Source organism: Periplaneta americana, chromosome 16, assembly GCF_040183065.1.
Source record: "Periplaneta americana isolate PAMFEO1 chromosome 16, P.americana_PAMFEO1_priV1, whole genome shotgun sequence".
Lineage (NCBI taxonomy): Eukaryota > Metazoa > Arthropoda > Insecta > Blattodea > Blattidae > Periplaneta > Periplaneta americana.
Window position 1 is genome coordinate 111,226,609 of NC_091132.1, and position 20,929 is coordinate 111,247,537.

At 33.7% G+C, this 20,929-nt stretch overlaps 1 protein-coding gene across 1 annotated transcript in view; it reads right to left on the reverse strand.

Moving 5' to 3' along the window:
* Nucleotides 1-1,411: 1,411 nt before the first annotated feature.
* Nucleotides 1,412-20,929, reverse strand: part of LOC138691070 (inter-alpha-trypsin inhibitor heavy chain H3-like) — a 60,097-nt gene continuing 40,579 nt past the window's right edge. Inside the window, exons 8-11 of the mRNA XM_069812757.1 lie at nt 17,275-17,678; nt 15,233-15,547; nt 9,329-9,449; nt 1,412-2,229 (exon numbers count right to left, since the gene is read on the reverse strand). Of these exons, the coding sequence (XP_069668858.1) occupies nt 2,096-2,229; nt 9,329-9,449; nt 15,233-15,547; nt 17,275-17,678 (974 nt within the window). The 3' untranslated portion in view covers nt 1,412-2,095. The remainder of the gene's footprint in view (nt 2,230-9,328; nt 9,450-15,232; nt 15,548-17,274; nt 17,679-20,929) is intronic.

Genomic DNA, 20,929 nt, shown 5'->3' on the forward strand with positions numbered 1-20,929 from the left:
AAACATTTCGAAGACTGGTTCTATCTTTGTCTTCAGGTGGGCTGAGAAGATGTTACAGCTGAATCTGTTTTATTATACATCTTGATTACACAACTTTTAACACTGTATCACTTCGGAATATGTATGGTAAGACTTTCCTGTGTTAAATTTCAACGTATCTTGTTTACATGTTTCGACCTATTTATGGGTCATCTTTAGAACTGGTCGTTGTTGGTTTTGGCGCCACTTGTTCAGTTTCCTGTGAGAGTGTGTTCCTGTGGTATAGTTTAGAGTCAAAGAGTGTGTGTGTTTTGAAGTTGAGTTATGTGTTGAGAATTTCGTTGGGGTGTGTTTTTGTGTGTCTGTATATTTCATGTTGTTCTAGTGTGTTTAGTTTCTGGCTTTTTGGTTGGATGTGTAGTATTTCCATGTCTGTGTTGATGTCTCTGTGGGTGTGGTTAGCATTTGTGATGTGTTCTGCATATGTGGAGGTGTTATGTAATTTTGTTATGGCTGTGATGTGTTCTTTGTAACGTGTTTGAAATGATTTGCCTGTCTGTCCTATGTAGAAGTTGTTGCAGGTGTTACATTTGAGTTTGTATACGCCTGTGTGGTTGTATTTGTTTGTTTGTGTTGTGTGTTGAGATGTTTTTGTATAGTGTTACTTGTTCTGTATGCGATGTTGTAATTTAATTTTTTGAATGAGGTTGCAATTTTGTGTGTGTTTTTGTTTTCATATGTTAGTGTGACGGGATGTATTTTTTGTGTTCTTGTGTTTGTTTTGTATTCTTATGTTTTTTGTGATTATGTTTTGTCTTACGTATTATGTTAGGGTTGTATCCGTTTTCTTGTGCTATGTATTTGATTGTGTTTAGCTCTTCGTTGTAATCTTGTTGGTTCATTGGTATGTTGAGTAGTCTGTGTACCATTGTTCAGAATGCAGCTTGTTTGTGTTGTGTGGGGTGGTTGGATGTGTTGTGTATGTGTGGTGTTGTCGTTGTTGTTGTTGTGGGTTTTCTGTATACTTTGAATGTGTGTTTGTTGCCTACTTTTGTTATTGTGATGTCTAGAAAATTTATGGATTTGTTGTTTTCAATTTCTAATGTGTAGTGTAGCTTTGGGTGTATTTTGTTTGTGTGTTGATGCAGGTTTTGGATCTGTCTTTTGTTTCCTTTGTATAGTATTAGCATGTCATCTACGTATCTGTGCCAACATATATTATGTTGTCTGCGTGTTTGTTGTTGTCTTTGTTTAGTATGTATGTCTGTTCTATGTGGTGTAAGAATATTTCTGCTAGTATGCTAGAAATGGGTGATCTGTTTTATTGTTCACCTGAAGACGAAATTAGAACGAGTCACAATCTTTTAGATTCCTTATCCTTTAACAGCAATGGAAAAAATCCAATCTACTCTCTTTTAAACAACAGTTCACCATTACTTTCTTCCTCATTTAGATCTACACTGACAAAAAGTTGTTTCTCGTGGAATATAGCTAATAGTCACATTTATGAGGGGGCAAACTTGCATTGTCTTAAGAGCCTTTGCTTGAAATTATAATTTAAAACAGAATTCAAAGTGGACTTCAGCATACTGCCTCCACTTTTTGTGCACTCAAAAACAATTAGATTAAATATTTAAGTTACATTATGTGAACTAAAATTCATACTTTTCTATCATTTCGCTTGTAAATAAAAATTGTTATTTGTGACGTAACATTTTTAAATTACAATTGCTTCAATTTACTTCAGAGCCTTTAGGGTACTGGTAACGATATAAAACAGAATAATATAAACTTATTCTTCAAAAGACGTATTACGTATATTGAGTTAAGTGATCTTACTTGTCTGTCCTCTGAAAATTTTAGTTTTCAGCCATAGAACCCTCTGTCAAGGAATTCTTCAATAATTTTATTACAGTTATATAGCTTCTCCATGTTACAAAACTAAGCTAACGAAAATAGTTTTTAATTCTGTTAATATATGATTGGTCATTTTCTTCTTTATTTTTGCAATAGTATACCGTAGAACTTCAATGAATATGAAATTATTCACTGCCATATTTTATCAGTTAGGCCACTTATAAAAATTCTCTTAATAGAGTTGAATGCGTTATTGTTCTTATGCAGTAATATTAGTAATGATTTTTATTACGCACATAGTAAACAAATGAAGATCTGTGGTTGCAACACTAGATCCAGAAGCACTCAGTGGAACGAGGTTGAAGGGGAAGACTCCGGAATGCTTTGGCACATCTGTTAAAGAAAATAATTTTTAGAAAATGCCAGCTATAAATTCATGATAACTTATTCATTGATTCTTGTTCACGTTAACACTTTGTTTAAAAACTTAAAATTGTTTACTTGACACGTTAAAAAGTGTTAAAATTTATTTAAAAAGGTTATATTCCTCTTTTAATAAATTTTAACATTTTGTAACGTGTCAACTAAACAATTTTAAGTTCATAATAACTTCACTATATTTCTATCCTTGCGCGTGTCTCTGTGTTTTTGTGTGTCAATTTCTTAAAGTTCCTCAAATTAGCTAGTAATTACTTTATAATAACGTACATGTGATTTGTGAAAGGGTATCTGTTGGATACAGGGGGGAGAGCCATTAATCCTTCCCATTGAAGGCCTTAAGGAACCAACCTGGACAAATACCCAATGTCCCATCCCTACATTCCCGTGGTGCAGCTGTTAGTAGGGGAGAGTCGGGTAGTATCGGACATCGGGTAATATCGGACAGTGAGTTTCTTTCATATACCACACGATGATAGTACCTGATTGACATGGTTACGTTTCTGTGATGTCGCATAGAGAAACGTAACCATGTTATTCAGGTACTACTTCACTTTCACTTTCCTTCCTCCTCTTTCTACTTTTCTGTTCCTAGTGCTGACCTGCTATGGCACTAAAATCGTCCTCCAGTGGCTTAAGGAGGGAAAGCTGGTGATCAACAAGATCTCCCAGTTAGGTCCAGTGGACCCGTCGACCAACAGCAGGTGTGGTCCTCCAGACATTCTGGGGGTTGTGTGTGAATGAAGTAGCCACCAAAACGTTAAAATATGGTGTTCACTTAAATCGGCTACAACTTGTCATTTCCACTCTGTGCTTCAGTGGCTGGCCATGATAATATCTTTGAAAAATATTGGAGTGCAAGAGGTCAAATGACTTTATTGTCAAACGCCTGGCATTAGAAAACAACAACAACAACATGTGATTTGTTTTATTTCTTTGTCCTTAAAACTTATACTGTACCTATTTAGTAGTAAAGCAGGACTGAAGCTGAGTGCACAAAAAATTAAATTTACATTTTATATGATATCTTCAGGAAGGTAAGCGGCAGGTAAAAAAGTTTCTGTTAGCACTGTTACATAATGTCATTGATGTATACATGTGTTTGTACATGAGAGAGAAAAATAGGGAGATTGTTTGAAGTTATGCCCTGTTATAATTTGTAATAGACTTATAGTTGAAGCCCTATACAACTCTATCCAAAACATCGCGGATATAGATGTAATAACACTGTAAGGAATATGCCCCCCGAAAATACCTTTATTAAATTATCATATTCTGATATACTGTACCACAGTCAAGCTATAGCAGGGAAGAAGGTAAATAATGTCCCCCATAACCTGGTTATATCGGGATTCTATGGTTTTGCTTTGCCTCCCTGGGAGGGCTGGGCAGTATTTGAAATACATTTGTATTTTGTAATTTGTAAGGATTTTCGAAAGTATTTTGCATTTTGTATTTAGGTACATAAAATTGATGTAACTTATTTTGTATTTCAAATACTCAAAATACATTCTTCTTCTTCTTGTCCTTCAAGTTTTGGACTTGGATTTGTCTTATTTGCGAACCCATTTCAGATGTGCTAGCCATACACTTACTTTTCTTGCCACAACTGATTTCCTTAATGCCATAAAGAAATCTCCAACAGCATCAAGGATCCATCACCCAACACTTGATAAATTTTCATCACTATGGAATGCGTCTAGGAGACCCAAATCCTCAGAAATTATATCAGATATCTTGAAATATTCATTAAAGTTTCCTTGCCCAACTCAATGGAATTCTCTTTATGACTCAATCTCTCAAATATTCAATTCAAACATGATATAAACAGTGTATGTGAAAAACTAGGATTGCCAACCTTCAAAGATTTTGAGTTTCAGTCCTTGAAGAATATTGTGCAGTTCTGAAACCCATTGCCGTAGCCATTGATTTAATGCAAAATGAGACGACGTGCTATTATGCCCAACTTTAGTCCACATTAATTTCCCTCAAAAACAAATTATATATTCTGTTATCTAGTAATCTACGTCATCTATTCTAAGTAACTCTAATCCTAATAAGTTTGCTTTCATCAAAATTTAAAGTGATGTTTGATCTGATCCCAGAAGCAAATTGAGCTATTTTGGCAGCTTGTTCCACCATCATTGAAGATAAGAAGGCTACCTGACATTGCCTCACCAAATGATGAGAAGAGGATACAGAATATTGTGTGAAATCAGCTGAGCAGTGTTCTACTACACCTTTGGTCAGTTCAGACGATGAAGACGATGAAAAAAATTTTTATGTTTTCAACTCAAGTACACCAGACTTTGAAAAACAAAAAGAAAAGAACTTGTCTACTGCGGAGTATGAGCTCATACAATTCTTCAATGGCAAAGGGACAGCCCTGTGCACTCTAAAGAATTACCCAACAGTGAAACAAGCTTTTACAATGTATAATACAAGTTTGTGTTCCTCTGCCCCTGTAGAAAGTCTGTTCTGTTTTGCAGGATTTATTCATTTACAAGCAAGGGGATCCTTATCTGATAAACTTCTTGAGAAACTATTTTTTTTGAAAGGGAGCAGTAATTATTCAGATGTAGCATAATTTCATTGCTGACAGGGAAGAGAATGAATGTTCAGTTACAGTGTTTATATAAAACTTCGAGATAAAAATACTTTTAATGTTAATATATTTTAGATTTTCAGTAATATTCTTATTTCTTTATATATTATATCGAGTATTTGAAATACAAACGTATTTTCGTTAATTTTTTAAAAGTATTTTGTATTTGTAATTCAAATACTACTCTTTGAAGTATTTTGTATTTATATTTGAAATACTTGGATGTCAGTATTTTTCCCAGCCCTGGCCCCCAGAAAACTGTTATTTCTCCGCCTATGCACATGACAGAAGCTGCTGCTGCACTTGCAGGTAGTTAAAGTACCACCTTAGTGGTAGGTACAGTAATATTTTCCTATTGGACGCATTGTATTTTAATCATACTCATGAAAGAGATAGATTAAGGAAAAAAGAAGTTATGAATAGAACAAAATTAGACTTGCAGGCTTGACTACAAAACTAAATTGAGCTGAACTTGTTGTGTGACTCGCCAGATATGGTGAATCTGCAAGTACTCAGGAGATATGAAATATGGGTAGTAATGTAGAGGCCAATAAAAAAATAACACATTTAACCAACTGACTAAAAAGAAATAAAGATAGAAGTTTGGCAGGAATTGGTCAAGTATAACTAAAAACTTTGAAAAATGGAGGAAAATCAGAGAGGAGAGACTGTAGAATAAGTTGAAATTTTTTCAGGATAGCTGTCTGGAAACTGTATTTTTGTAAGGCAACTTCTATCATTGTAAGAAACCTTTCTTTGTTCTGTATGGTATATTTAATAATAATAATAATAATAATAATAATAATAATAATAATAATAATGTTTGGAAGTAAATCCCGAAAAGACGAAGTATATGCTTATGTCTCGTGACGAGAATATTGTGCGAAATGGAAATATAAAAATTGGAAATTTATCTTTTGAAGAGGTGGAAAAATTCAAATATCTGGGAGCAACAGTAACAGATATAAATGATACTCGGGAGGAAATTAAACACAGAATAAATATGGGAAATGCCTGTTACTATTTGGTTGAGAAGCTTTTATCATCTAGTCTGCTGAAAAAAATCTGAAAGTTAGAATTTATAAAACAGTTATATTACCGGTTATTCTTTACGGTTGTGAAACTTGGACTCTCACTTTGAGAGAGGAACATAGGTTAAGGGTGTTTGAGAATAAGGTTCTTAGGAAAATATTTGGGGCTATGAGGGATGAAGTTACAGGAGAATGGAGAAAGTTACACAACGCAGAACTGCACGCATTGTATTCTTCACCTGACATAATGAAGAACCTTAAATCCAGATGTTTGAGATGGGCAGGGCATGTAGCGCGTATGGGCGAATCCAGAAATGCATATAGAGTGTTAGTTGGGAGGCCGGAGGGAAAAAGACCCTTGGGGAGGCCGAGACGTAGATGGGAAGATAATATTAAAATGGATTTGAGGGAGGTGGGATATAATGATAGAGACTGGATTAATCTTGCTCAGGATAGGGACCAATGTGGGCTTATGTGAGGGCGGCAATGAACCTCCGAGTTCCTTAAAAGCCAGTAAGTAAGTAATAATAATAGTAATAATAATAATAATAATAATAATAATAATAATAATAATAATAATAATGGCGAATCCAGAAATGCATATAGGGTGTTAGTTGGGAGACTGGAGGGAAAAAGATCTTTAGGGAGGCCGAGACGTAGATGGGAGGATAATATTAAAATGGATTTGAGGGATGTGGGGTATGATGATAGAGACTGGATTAATCTTGCACAGGATAGGGACCGCTGGCGGGCTTATGTGAGGGTGGCAATGAACCTTCGGGTTCCTTAAAAGCCATTTGTAAGTAAGTAAGTAATAATAATAATCAGGGAACGGATTTATATGGACTAAAAATATATGAAATATGTAAATATATATGTAGTTATTTTTACCAAAATATGGAATTAAATATGGATTTTTACCAAAATATGGAATTAAATATGGACTTAAAATTATAAAAAAATGACTATGTACGTTAAATATTGGTACATTTTAATCAAACTAAACAAAAAATATAATGGACGTACCTTATCTTCCAATGTAGTTTCAACAAAACACAATTTTTATTGTCTGTTACCATAACAATAGGTTACAAACATTTCTTTCAAGTGCTGAAAAGTGAATCTTCTTCTATTGTCTCTGAGGATAGATTTATACTGACTAAAAGAGCGTTCGACGTCACAAGAAGTAACTGGTACATAATTCAATTTCACAATGTCTGCTGGGGATAAGTCCAAGTTAATCTTCACTGTTGATTCACCACTCATCACAGCAACAACCTTTTGTAGTTATTCATATCCAGGGTTTTTTGAAAGTACAGTGTCCACCTTAGCTCTTACTGCATCTGCAACTTTACCTCTACCACGATTCAGTTGTTCCACAGTACTATTTATAATTTCAAAACTTTCAGATAGTGAAAGGTGCCTATTTTGGAGACTTTTGAGCGTTTTTATGATGCATGAAAATGTATGCTGAATGTGAGCTAAGTCATTCTTCACACTTATGTCACAGGTAACTGTTTTCGCAGTATCAATTGAGACTGCATCTTCAGAGTCCAATGCAAGGAGAACATTGTTAATAGAGTCTATATGTTCGGCATAATATTCAACTGCTTCTAGCCATGTACCCCATCTAGTTAAAATTGGCTTTGGTGGCAATGGAATTTCAGGGTACATTTCTTTCAACACGTTAACTCTACTGGGAGCTTTGAGAAATACTTTTTTCACTGATGAAATCAACAAATCTACTTTAGGGAAATTGTCTCTGACCACTTCTGCCACACGATGAAATGCATGCGCCACACAAGTAAAATGAGTCAATTTAGGATATACAACAGATAATGCTTGTCCAGCTTTGACCATATAAGGGGCAGCATCGCTAATAAAGAATAACACATTATCGTACATAATACCCTTTGGCCACAGGATACCCATAGCTTCGTTGAACAGTTTAACTATAGTTTTGTTATTGCACTTTTCTAGAACATCACAATGTAAAAGAATTCGTTCAGAATATTGTTCACTTAACAAACCGATAACTACATTACCAACAAGTCTACCTTCTTTGTCGGGAGTCTCATCAATGGAAACCCAAATTGAACTATCTTTAATTTCATCTCTTATCTTCTGTATTGTCTCATCGTAGATGGATGGAGCATACGTCTTCCTAAGTGTTGACTCATCCGGGATTGTATGTTGAGTATATTTTTCAAGGAATTCCCTGAAGACCTTATTCTTTAGTTTGTAGAGAGGAATATCAGCAGAGATGAGAGAACGGCACAGGTCGATGTTAAACTCAGATCTTACATTCGATGTTGTTGGTTGTGTTAAAAACAATTGTCTCTGCTTGGAATTTAGTTGTTTGTTGGCCTGATGTTTACTAGTTGTAATGTGTTGTTGCACCAGGAACTTTTGTGTAGATGATACTGCACACTGACACAAATTACAAAATAATATTTTATTGTCAGTTGATAAACCATCTTCTTTAAATTCTGAAATGTAACTTGTTAGTTTTGATTTTAAATTGACTGAATGACGTACTTTTGGCATATTTACCGTCTTTATAGTATGATTTACAAAACTGAACCTATATGTACTCTGACTGGCATTTAACTGTTGAGCTGCACAACTGAAGTCTGTTAAAAATTTTAAATTAAATTAATACAGTTTTGTAACTTACTTTCCCATTGTTGATAGGACTGCTAATTTTCAAATAACTCTGATGTTAAAGGGATTACTGAACATGTGTTTAAATCTCTATTGTTGAAATGTATTTTTAAAAGTTAATGGAATTTTGTTTTGTTTTATTGTTAAACCTAATATAATATGGACTGTTTTATATGAAATATGGAAAATATATGGAAATTAACGAAAATATGTACTAAACTCTAAAATATGGAAAATAAAAGTAGGATTTTTCAACCCTACACATTGTGAAACATAAAGATAATGCAAAATATAAATTATATTAGCTTTATAAGTAAATATGTATTTACATATAAATCCTTTCCCTGATAATAATAATAATAATAATAATAATAATAATCATATAATTAAATAATAAAATAGTAAAATAATAATAAATTATTTATCTTGCTTATACAAACTTTGTGATTGGAAGTCAAATATACTAATTATATTAGATAAATTATTAATAATAGTAATAGCAACGTCACCTTGTGAAACTCATGTCACGTTTTATCATTACTTGGACTAAATGTAAGTGTAGTTGCAAATTAAGATACTTACTTTGAACTGGAGAAATTGCAATAAATCTGTAAAGTTCACAATAAATATGTGCTTACAAAATATAAAATGTTATTTTGATACTAGTAACTAATTGATTGTTTTCTCTGATAGTAATCACTGAATTAAATGAAACAAACTGCCGAGCTTACACAGTTTGCATAATGACAGTTACCTCTGCAATCGACGCAGTTCTCAAAGGTGGCTTCATCTTCTTCCTGGTCTGTGTCTGCCCTGGTGTCATTTCCATCAGGACGAACTACAATAAGTGACGTCACTGGAGTGACAAATGAATACTGCAGAGATGCAAAACAAGAATTTTTATCAATAATTATTACATTATAAAAGTTTTTTTTGATTAGAATTGTGTTCGGTAGACAATATTAAAGACAAGATACCCGCATAAGAAGTGGTTGCAGATTTATACAGATGGAGCCCTTATGTCACATTTAAGAGGGCAGGAGCTGGAGGAACATGTTCTCTCTTTCCATTTTACCATTCTTTAGGAGAATATAAACGAATTTTGAAGAAGTTACTGCTATTTATATATAAGTAATTGATTAACTAGCGGACTTACTCGTGTTAATTATGTCCATTTTTCAATGTTTTTAGTTAACTTGACCAATTCCTGCCAAAGTTCTATCTTTATTTCTTTTCTTAGTCAGTTGGTTAAATGTGTTATTTTAATCTTATATGTTAATATACATAATTAACACGAGTGAGTCCGCTAGTTAATCAATTACTTATATTCAAGTGTTCAAAGTAGTGTACGCAAGATTCAAAATGGATTATTTGTGTATCTTTATATAGTTATAGCATTTGCTTTACCAATTAAAACAAGGTCATCAGCGAAGGCTAGCGCAGACAAATGAGGTAGTTGATCTGATAGAGAATAGTCATATTTAGTAGAAATATCAGAATCAATCAGATTTTGCATCACATGATTGATTGCCAAATTAAATAATATGGGTGAACATGTAACCATGGCAAGAAAAAACGAATTACCAAATTTATTTTGCCATCATACATAGGCTGGAGAATCCAATAATTGAATCACAATATTGAGAAACCCCACATGTCCATTTTTAACGAAATTGAGGTATATATGAGTTCGTATTCTAAACATGTAGACTCATGATATTATGAAGAGGTAATCTATGGCGAATCCTCGCCCTCATCTCACTATTGCCAATCCCATCGACGGTAAATAACCTCGTAGTTGATATAGCATCGTTAAGTAACCAAGTAAAAAAAATCAAAATCTTTCTTATGTTCTAAGATTTGGGGTACCGGTATTTCGATTACATTTGCTGCATTGCCTGTGAGCAACAGACCTCTAAACTTTGTTTCTGTCTCACAGTTTTAATACTGTTGCTTATCACTCAAGTTAGATTATCAACAGTATATGGAATTCTAGTGGTAGTTGTGTAAACATAACTTTTTTTTGTTACACACACACACACACACACTCACTCACTCACTCACTCACTCACTCACTCACTCACTCACTCACTCACTCCCACAGTTATCTCACTATAAAGAATTTGGCCACGTGTATACATAGTTTCATTTTCATTATTTTCAACTATATTACACACTTTTGGTTTTTCTTTTTCAAAAATGGAATTTAACAGGTATTACTTTTTTTTTCCTAGTTGGACGTAGATCCTGCATTAATTTGATAAACTGGAGTTACTCCACAGTTCTGAATGCAGAGTTGGTGCTAGGCTTGTATAAAAAATGTGAAACTTAAAAATTCATATTCTTTGTAGTAGGGATTGTTGTAATAAAATATCAGTACCGTCAATGCGGGCTACTTTGACCTTTAAGGTGTTACTTGAACCTTTGACCTTTAAGGTGTTACTTGAACCCAGAAGAAAAAAATGTTTTCGTTGATGTAAAATAACAGTTTGGTGTCTCTGCAAACTTTCATCTGTACAAATATTTTCACCTAAGTTACTCCAATGGTAAGTAGGTAATAGTAATATGCGTTACAAGAGCGGTATGTTGAAGTTTTCATGTTCGAGGAAAAGTTTGAAAAAGCGAAACGTAGTTGAGCTTTTTTAATTTCCGAGAATTGAAAGAAAACATAAGTTACCGCTCGTGTGCGAAGATCGTTTATTACATACCTGAAAGAGGAATTTCTAATTAGTTGCAATGAAATCTCCATCTTGGTTTCTGTTCAATGATGGCAAATTTGCAAAACAAAAATATCTATCTTCAACATTGTTGCTTTAAAATGTTTTCTGTGTTTACTATACTCCAGCAGGCCGTGATATACGTCTGTCTTTTTATTCCCCCCAGTCTATAAATGCGAACTTAAAACAAACAGTAAGGTTATGTAATGATTTATTTTTCATTTTAATATTTTAACAATATTATTTATATAACATATTGCAGTAATAACATCGGCAAGTTTAATTTTGTCAGTCAAGGAGATGAGACTTTAGTGGAGTTAATTTTTGCAAATATTAAAAAAAAATAATTAACAGTGCAATTTAGGTGAAATTGCAGTGGTAAGTTTCCAATTTATAATTATTACTATATTGAACGTCTCTAAAAATGATATGTTAAAAGCCTAAAGCAGTAAAATCAATATGTCACTTAAGCGGTAAGAAGAGGGAATACTGAATGTGGAATTTTAGACTTTCCGCAGATTGGTTTTGTGCGGAAACCAAGCAAATATACACGATCTCGCACAAACATTTTTTTCTTCTGGGTTCAAGTAACACCTTAAGGGTCAAAGTAGCCTGCGTTGATGGTACCCAAAAGAATTGTTGCTTCCAAATGACTTTCGACTTTGTGTTTCACTTAATTTGAAGATAACATTTTCTGCTGTTATTCTTGAAATCCCTGTAATTGACTGATCTGGCAGCTGTGATAAGCCCGTATTGACCTCATTGAAGATGATGAATTGCTTGCAATACGACATAAGAATAAAAGAATGCATTATTCTCCATTTTCAATATACTGGTACATTTGTATTATTCCATGGCTCAGTATATTAGAATTTTCTGTGACAAGTCAATTTGTATAATACATTGTACTAAGTTCAGAACTTAAAAATTAATTTTCCTCTTTTTTAACACACTCATCTGAGACTTTGATGTCCATAAATGTAATGTGCTGTTGGCCACAGCTTATCTGATGCATTTCACATTCCTGTCATCTTCACTTGTGAAGCAAAATTTAGATAAATGTTCCTTCATTCTTACTACTTCACCTCCAATCTCACACCCACGTCTTGCATTAGGCTTGCTTCCCCTGTCTAGAATTTTTTAAAATTATTTCAAAATATTGCCAAACTAGATCCGATATTCGGCCAGTATCAGATCAAGAAACTGTCATGACTCAATTAAATCCTTTACTTCAAATCAAGAAATATTAGTAGGTACCTCCTTGAACCTTTATAAAGAAGCAACGGACACAATTGATCTAACAATGAAAAGTAAATGCCACATTAGCTGTTAAAGTTAAAACATATTTAAATTCAGTCATTGTTGGTCCAGTAAGAGGATTGGAAAATAGTAATAATAGCCGAACGTAATAATACATAGGTAAGTTTAATGCTATATCAATTTTTAAAAGAAGTTAATTGGTCCAAAGCGTGGTTTAAACGAGTCAACTCTAGTGGCAGTACCAGCACCACCACAATTGGGCCTTCTTGGACATTCTGTTTTCATTAAATTATTACTAGTCAACGATGTGTGCAGTGGAAAGGGAACGTTCTCTCTGGGTGATGAGATACATCTGTATACTTTCCATAGTGAAATTCAAAACCAAATATGCTTAGTAAGGCCGTGTCTTAAAGCTACATTTTCAGCTGAAGTGAACTAGATACTTGTCTAAAAAGCCGGATATGACATCAGAAGCCATGATCCAAAGCTACATAGTGCCTAACAATCAAGTCCGTAGTAGTTAGGCTGTGTCTCAAAGCTCGATTCCAAACTACACACTAGTAACTAGCAACTAGGTGACTTGTAAACTATACTCTAGAGGGCTTTGGAAATGTATGCTTGAAACATGGCCTTCTTCATAGACTGTTTTTATAAAAACCATGACATCACGGTGCAACACTAAATTAAGAAGGCAATGTCCTAATGCAGTTTCATTACGAATTATGTGGAAAGGATACATTGTAGGCTACAGAAGGTACTAACAATGTCAGTGTTCAAAGTTAACGTGTTATTCTACATTACATTTACATTATTTCACTTCCAAAGCATTTTAAGATCTCATAACCCCAGTTGTTGATGAGGTATCCATGTTTGTTTAGTGAACAAGTCAACAATCAAGCAAGCATTTTCGTTTACTAGCTACTACGGACTTGATTGCTATGCACCAGGGGCGTATTTTGCGGGCTACCGGGGGTAGCCCAAGGAAATTACAAAAGAAAAAGTTTATAATATAACATAATGTAATAATTTTGTATTATTAGTTTTACCATAGTAATTAAAATTAAAGTAATTGTTAGATATATTTTGTGTAATAATAGGGTCAGCGGTAGCCCAAACCCTTTAACCAGTATATGCCACTGCTATGCACTATGTAGCTTTGGATCATAACTTCTGACATCACATCTGGCTATTTAGTCAACAATCTAGTTCACTTCAGCTGAAAATGTAGCTCTGAGACACGGCCAAAAATGCTTGTTTGATTGATGACTTGTTCACTAAACAAACATGGATAGGTACCTCATCAGCAATAGAGGTTATGAAATCTTAAGGTGCTTTGGTAGTGAAGTAATGTAGAATAACACTTTGAACATTGACATTGTTAGTACATACCTTCTTCACAATTTTTTAAACATTATTGTAATATATTAGGCCATTATCTTTTCCACATAACTCGCAATGAAACTGCATTAGGACACTGCCTTCTTAATTTAAAGGAAATTCTCTTCAAAATATGTGACTGGTTCTCAGTCAATAAATTGGTATTAAATTGTAACAAAGCTAACATAATTCAATTTAAATCCTGTCCAAATTCAACGTCGCAAATTTCTAGCACAATAATTAACAATAGATCCATATTAGGAACAACTACAACCAAATTTCTCGACTTAAAAATTGATAATGTGTTAAATTGGAAAAATAATATTAAATAAATTACCCCCTAACTAAATTCAGCTTGTTTTGCTATTAGATCTATGCAAAAGATGGTAAATATCAGTACCTTAAAAACAATATACTTTGCATACTTCCACTCGGTAATGAGTTTTGGAATAATATTCTGGGGAAATTCCACAGATAGTAACAGTATATTTCTATTACAAAAAAGAGTAATTAGAACAATAGTAGGTGCCAAATCTAGGGAATCGTGTAGGACTATTAAAAAAAAAACTACAAATAATGCCCATGGCTTGTCAGTATATCTTTTCATTAATAATCTTCCTCGTATGTACTCGTGAAAACTAATTCAACAGTTCATAGCATAAATACACGTCAAAAAATGACTTCCATACTCCATCAGCAAGTCTATTGTGCTATCAAAAAGGAGTGCGTTATATGGCAGTAACAATTTTTAATAGCCTCCCTATCGATATAAAAAATTAAACTCAAAACATAAAATTATTTAGGGCCAAATTAAAGAAGTACCTAATTTCTCATGCCTTCTATTCTGTAGGTGAATTCATGACATTCAATAACGCTTCATGAAATTGATACTAAAACTTTGTGTTGTACTAGTAGACTATATTGTAAACCTCTTCTGTATATATTTCATCTAGACTGTGACTATAAATTAAGACTTTATAATAGTACCGGTATTAAGTTTTTTGACTTGTTCCATATTCTAGCTGTAAGCAATGTATGAATACCATGGAATGTTAATAAATACAATACAATACAATACAATTCAGTGCTGCACTTTGAAGTCGTGGTTTTTAGAAAAATAGTTTATGAAAGAGGCTGTGTTTCAAGCATACATTTCCAAAGCTCCCTAATGTGTAGTTTATAAGTCACCTAGTTGCTAGTCACTAGTGTATAGGCCTAGTATGGACTTGAGCTTTGAGACACAGACTAAGTAACTATGCATAGGCAGAGTAATTTTTATAACCACAGTAACCTGGTTCAGTTACCTTCAGTGCAAGATCTATGGCTTGTTGTTTCGTGTTGAGCGAATCCTTACTGTCATTCTTCTTCTGTGCGTTCAGCAGCTGTTGTATGCTAAGGTAAGCCCATAACTTTTCCATGAAGCTAGGTTTATTACCACGATCTATCACGCTGATCGGTTGGTCAGGTTCAAAGTAAGTCAATCCGTCAGCAGTCTGGCCTGTCAGTTTATAACTCAAATCCTTTTCTGTAGTTCCTAGAGACAGTCTTCCTGCTACTACAAGCTCAGATCCAGAATAAAAGCAGTAAAAATTGTGATTTGTAAGAGAGTTCACATCCACCTAGAAGAAAACATCAATATATTAGATAAAATGTATTTCTTCTTTAAATTTCAGTTCATATAGACATTACTACATTTCAGTTTATAGTTTCATATCCATTATTCAAGAATTAAAACAGAAAATCAATATTCCGAATTTAAAAGAAAACTTACAAATTAAACCAAACCCTTTAACTCTATTAAATATAGAATATAATCTAAATTTAACAGAAGAAATACTGAAATCAGAAGTAAACACTGAAATAATGAAACAATTGTCTTTAGAGACAATTAATATTAGGTACCCTCCACAAAACTGGCTTCATTTATACACTGACGGATCCTTGATCTCCAGAGAACAAGGTGCCGGTGCAGGTGTTACATGCTGTCTCTTCTCACTTTATAGATCTCTTGGATATGGAACAACAAGTTTTGATGGAGAAATCATTGCAATAAGTGAAAGTCTCAGGAATCTTCTATGCCACATCAATAAATTTAAGAATGCAGTTATATTGTCAGACTTCAAAGCAGCTATTCTATCAATAGTTTCTAGACACACATTTTCATCTCAAACAGCAGAAATAACTAAAATGCTCTCGCAATTAATAGCACTCAATAAAAGAATTGTGTTCCAATGGATACCATCCCATTGTGGAATCCTGGGAAACGAGAATGCGGATGCTTTAGCAAAGAAGGGCAGCACTGCTACTTACAGACCTGTTACTAAGTCTACGTATTACTCTGTGAAAAGATTTATTAAATCTACATACTTAGACTTCAACAAACAAAATTTGATAACACAATCCCAAAGGAAAAAATAGAACTCTCTGCATCATAATCCACAGTTAATTCCTGATTTACCACGAAAATCGTCTGTAGCTGCATTTAGATTGGCAACAGGCCATGATTGTTTGGCCAAACACCTGCATAGAATTGGAATATATCAGTCCCCTAACTGCCCATTGTGCAACTCAAACCAAGAAATGGATTTGGAACACCTCAAAATCTGTGCTTCAGTGGCTGGTCATGATAATATCTTTGAAAAATATTGGAGTGCAAGAGGTCAAATGACTTTATTGTCAAACGCCTGACATTAGACAACAACATATTTCAGTTTATAAAGGAACGAGAAAGATGCTCTTCAACCTCTATTCATTAAATTTTCTAATCATCACTGTACTGGTAATTGGATGATACCACGTTGATAGCAGACATGCGTGAGCGATTCAAGCAGACAGTACATTAATGGTGCTGGTATGAAGGAAAGGAATGTTGATGAATATAGGTTAATAAAAATGCAGACATATCAATTAGCTGTAGTACCCATAGCTTAGTATGGAATTGAAATTCTGCCAATGACGCCAACTTACATGGGCACGTGGGGCCCGAGCCCACCCAATAATTTGTCATTTTGTCGTTACTTATGAGATTTATTTATCTTAACTTATACCACAAGTGTTTGAGCCTATCCAATGTTTTCCGAAAGTTGGCGCCACTGAATTCTGTCACTTCTGGACAAACATTGTGACAGCAGCAGAAATGAAATGATTAGGCTACGTACCAAAAACTTCCTTAAAGACTCGATGAGACTGAGTTAGAAATTAAGTAAAAAGAGAATAACTAAATCAAAAGAAGACACTATGCATCAATTACAATAAACTTTCATTACAGGGAAAATATTTGCTTCTACAGACAACCTACAAAAATTATATAGATATGTTCTTAGGCAAAATTAAATTTATCACTTACCTGAGAGTGTGAATAGTTGAACATAACGTTAGTAAGCAGTGGAGATGCCACTTCGAAATAGAAGTTCGTGAGCTGCATAGCAATGTCCGAGGCTTCGTATATCTTTCTCGCAAAGCCAGAATTTCGTAATGATAATCTCGTCAGAAAATGTAGATCTGCATCCTCTCCGAGTGCCAAAGTGAAGATAGCAGCTTTACTCGCTCTGTTACGAACTGTCGTGTCTCTTATGATGTCATCAAGATTTGTTACTCCTGCTGTGGGTTTCCCATCCGTCAAGAAAATTATTATAGGCTCCATTGTTTTCAAATCTTTATTAAATTCAGATTCTGATGTGTTTTGTAAAATGTGTCTTCCAAAATAGGCTAAGGAAGTTGATGTTTCTAGAGCTTCGTGAATATTTGTTTCTGAAATAAAAATATAGAAAATTAATAGAATGCACTTTCCAAAATAATGATTGTACTATTCACACATTTTCCTCACGTTATCGCACACATGTGCGCGCGCGCGCGCGCACACACACACACACACACACACACACACACACACACTCTCTCTCTCTCTCTCACATTCTCTCTCTCTCTCTTTCTTTTGGAGATTGTTCTTCTAGTAAGATTTTGGTAACATGGCCATTTGCTTTGAGTCGTCTTGTTTTAATTTTGACAAATATATTGGACTTCCATTGTAAGTTATACTAAATTTCTTTATTTTTTAAACCCGTCAGTTCCATGCAGTTTGTCTTAGGCCATTGCAAAACTTTTTTCTATGAACACATTATTTAAAATACCTAGCAAAACTATGTAAGAATTCATATAACAGTGGTAGATAGGAAATTTATTATAGTATTCGAATACAGAAAGAAAACTGGTGCTATTATGCTTTACTGGATTCTTTCACAAACGATTATTTAAAAATAGTAAAAAGTAAAAGATTACAAATCATGAATACGAGTAATTCATGTTCTTTATGTGTATAAAACATGGGCTCGTAGAAAATAATGAAAATAAATAAAATATTATTGAACTTAGAGTTTTGAGGGGGAATTTGCAAGTCTAAAATAGAAAAGTAAATACATCTGTCTCTCTCTCTCTCTCTCTCTCTCTCTATATATATATATATATATATATATATATATATATATATATTGAATTTAATATTGACATATATAACATCTTCATTGACTTCAGTAATGCCTTTGATGCAATATGTAGAAATAGAATTATTGAGTGTTTAAAATTTTATGAAGTACCTAATAAAATGATACGATTAATAGCCCTAACATTAAGAAACACTGAGGCAAAAATAAAGGTGACCAATAAGATAAGTGAAAAGTTCCGTTGGCTTATACGAAACGGTGTCAAACAAGGTGATCCGCACTCAGCTACATTATTTAGTTTGGTTATGGACTTTATATTGAAGAAACTGGAGATGAGGTGAACATTACAACAAAATTAAGGCAATGTATAGCTTATGCTGATGACATAGTAATAACTGCAAGAACAAAACCGGCTTTGATAGAAACATTTAACAATTTTAAAGAACAGGCAATGAAATTTGGATTGATAATCAATGAGAAGAAAACAAAATTCTTAAAATGCAGCACAAAAAGAGAAATTTTAGGAGATTTTGAAATAAATGATATAATGATTCAACAGTTCCAAGTTTCAAATATCTTGGATCAACTGTTAATAACAACAACACCATTGAGGAAGAAATAAGAGAAAGAATTGTAATGGGAAACAAAGCATACCATGCCAACCTGCAGTTATTTAGAAGTAAATTGATATCTAAAGAGTCCAAATTTAAGCTATACTGTACTACAATAAGACCTGTAATAACTTATGCCAGTGAAACATGGGTCCTTAAAAACTCCATAAAACACAGGCTACTAATTTTTGAAAGAGCAATACTAAGAAAAATTTTTGGTCCAACTAAAATGAATGATGGTACATGGAGAATTAAATATAACAGTGAACTGAATGAGCTGATGAAGAATAGGAACATAATAAATCATGTAAAATCGCTAAGATTAGGATGGTTTGGTCATATAAATAGAATGGAGAATAATGGACTGGTTAAACAAATATACAAATGGAAACCAATAGTTAACAGAAATCAGGATAGACCAAAAAATAGATGGGAGAATGATGTCCTGAATGATTTGAAATTGATGAAGGTGGAAAACTGGACAAAGATAATTGGAAGCCGTAAGGAATGGAAGAAAGTTGTTGAGAAGGCCAAAACTTTCATCTGAGAGTTGTAGAGCCTGAAGAAGAGGAAGAAGAAGAATATATATATATATATAAAACATTGATTAAATATATAACGTCATAGCTTTCTGAGATGTTCATGCATGCTGAAATCCATTTATAGAATAGTTATGCTACACGGCTTCTGGAACTGCAACAAAGAACAAATATATACAGGGTGGAAGTGAAATAACTCTGCAGATTGAAAGGGACGATACTGTATGCTTAAATGAATAGAAAACCTGTATTACGTTTTGTGATAAAATGCACGGTTAATTAGAAAATTAAGTTGGAATTCCAGCAGTCTGACAACCTCGCCGCTAAAAGTCTGCTTTCATATCCCAAAACAGATGTAAGAGGTCAAGGAACTCAGTGTATGTGTACTGCCTCGCACTCTTTTCTCTAGCTACAACGTTTTGATGTGCATTGCATCATTCAGTGGTTTGAAATTGGTGGTTTTTAAATGAAATTTACACGAAAACCGCCCACGTTATTGAAATATGACAGAGGCATAAGTGATTATTTATTAGATTTTCTATCGATATGGACAAAAATCACGATCCAATTCGCAATAGTTAACATTTGCGGAAAAAACATTTCTTCTGAAAAAAACTATGAACTTTCCATCAATATGATATTATGGTATTACAGTTTTTTGTTACATACAACATGAGCTATTCGCTCTAAAAATCTGCAGGGTTATTTCACCTCTCTGTATAATTATACTGCAGGATATCGAACCCGTGACTTTTCAGTCCATAATCAATTGTAGTAAGATATTATATCCACCTTTCAGATTTGACTTCAGGATAACACAGAGGGTTTGGAATTGAACGGGTTACATCAGCTGCTTGTCTATGCGGATGACGTGAATATGTTAGGAGAAAATCCACAAACCATTAGGGAAAACACGGAAATTCTACTTGAAGCAAGTAAAGCGATAAGGTTGGAAGTAAATCCCGAAAAGACTAAGTATATGATTATGTCTCGTGACGAGAATATTGTACGAAATGGAAATATAAAAATTGGAGATTTATCCTTCGAAGAGGTGGAAAAATTCAAATGTCTTGGAGCAACAGTAACAAATATAAATGACACTCGGGAGGAAATTAAACACAGAATAAATATGGGAAATGCCTGTTATTATTCGGTTGAGAAGCTTTTGTCATCCAGTCTGCTGTCAAAAAATCTGAAAGTTAGAATTTATAAAACAGTTATATTACCGGTTGTTCTGTATGGTTGTGAAACTTGGACTCTCACTTTGCGAGAGGAACAGAGATTAAGGATGTTTGAGAATAAAGTGCTCAGGAAAATATTTGGGGCTAAGAGGGATGAAGTTACAGGAGAATGGAGAAAGTTACACAACACAGAACTGCACGCATTGTATTCTTCACCTGACATAATTAGGA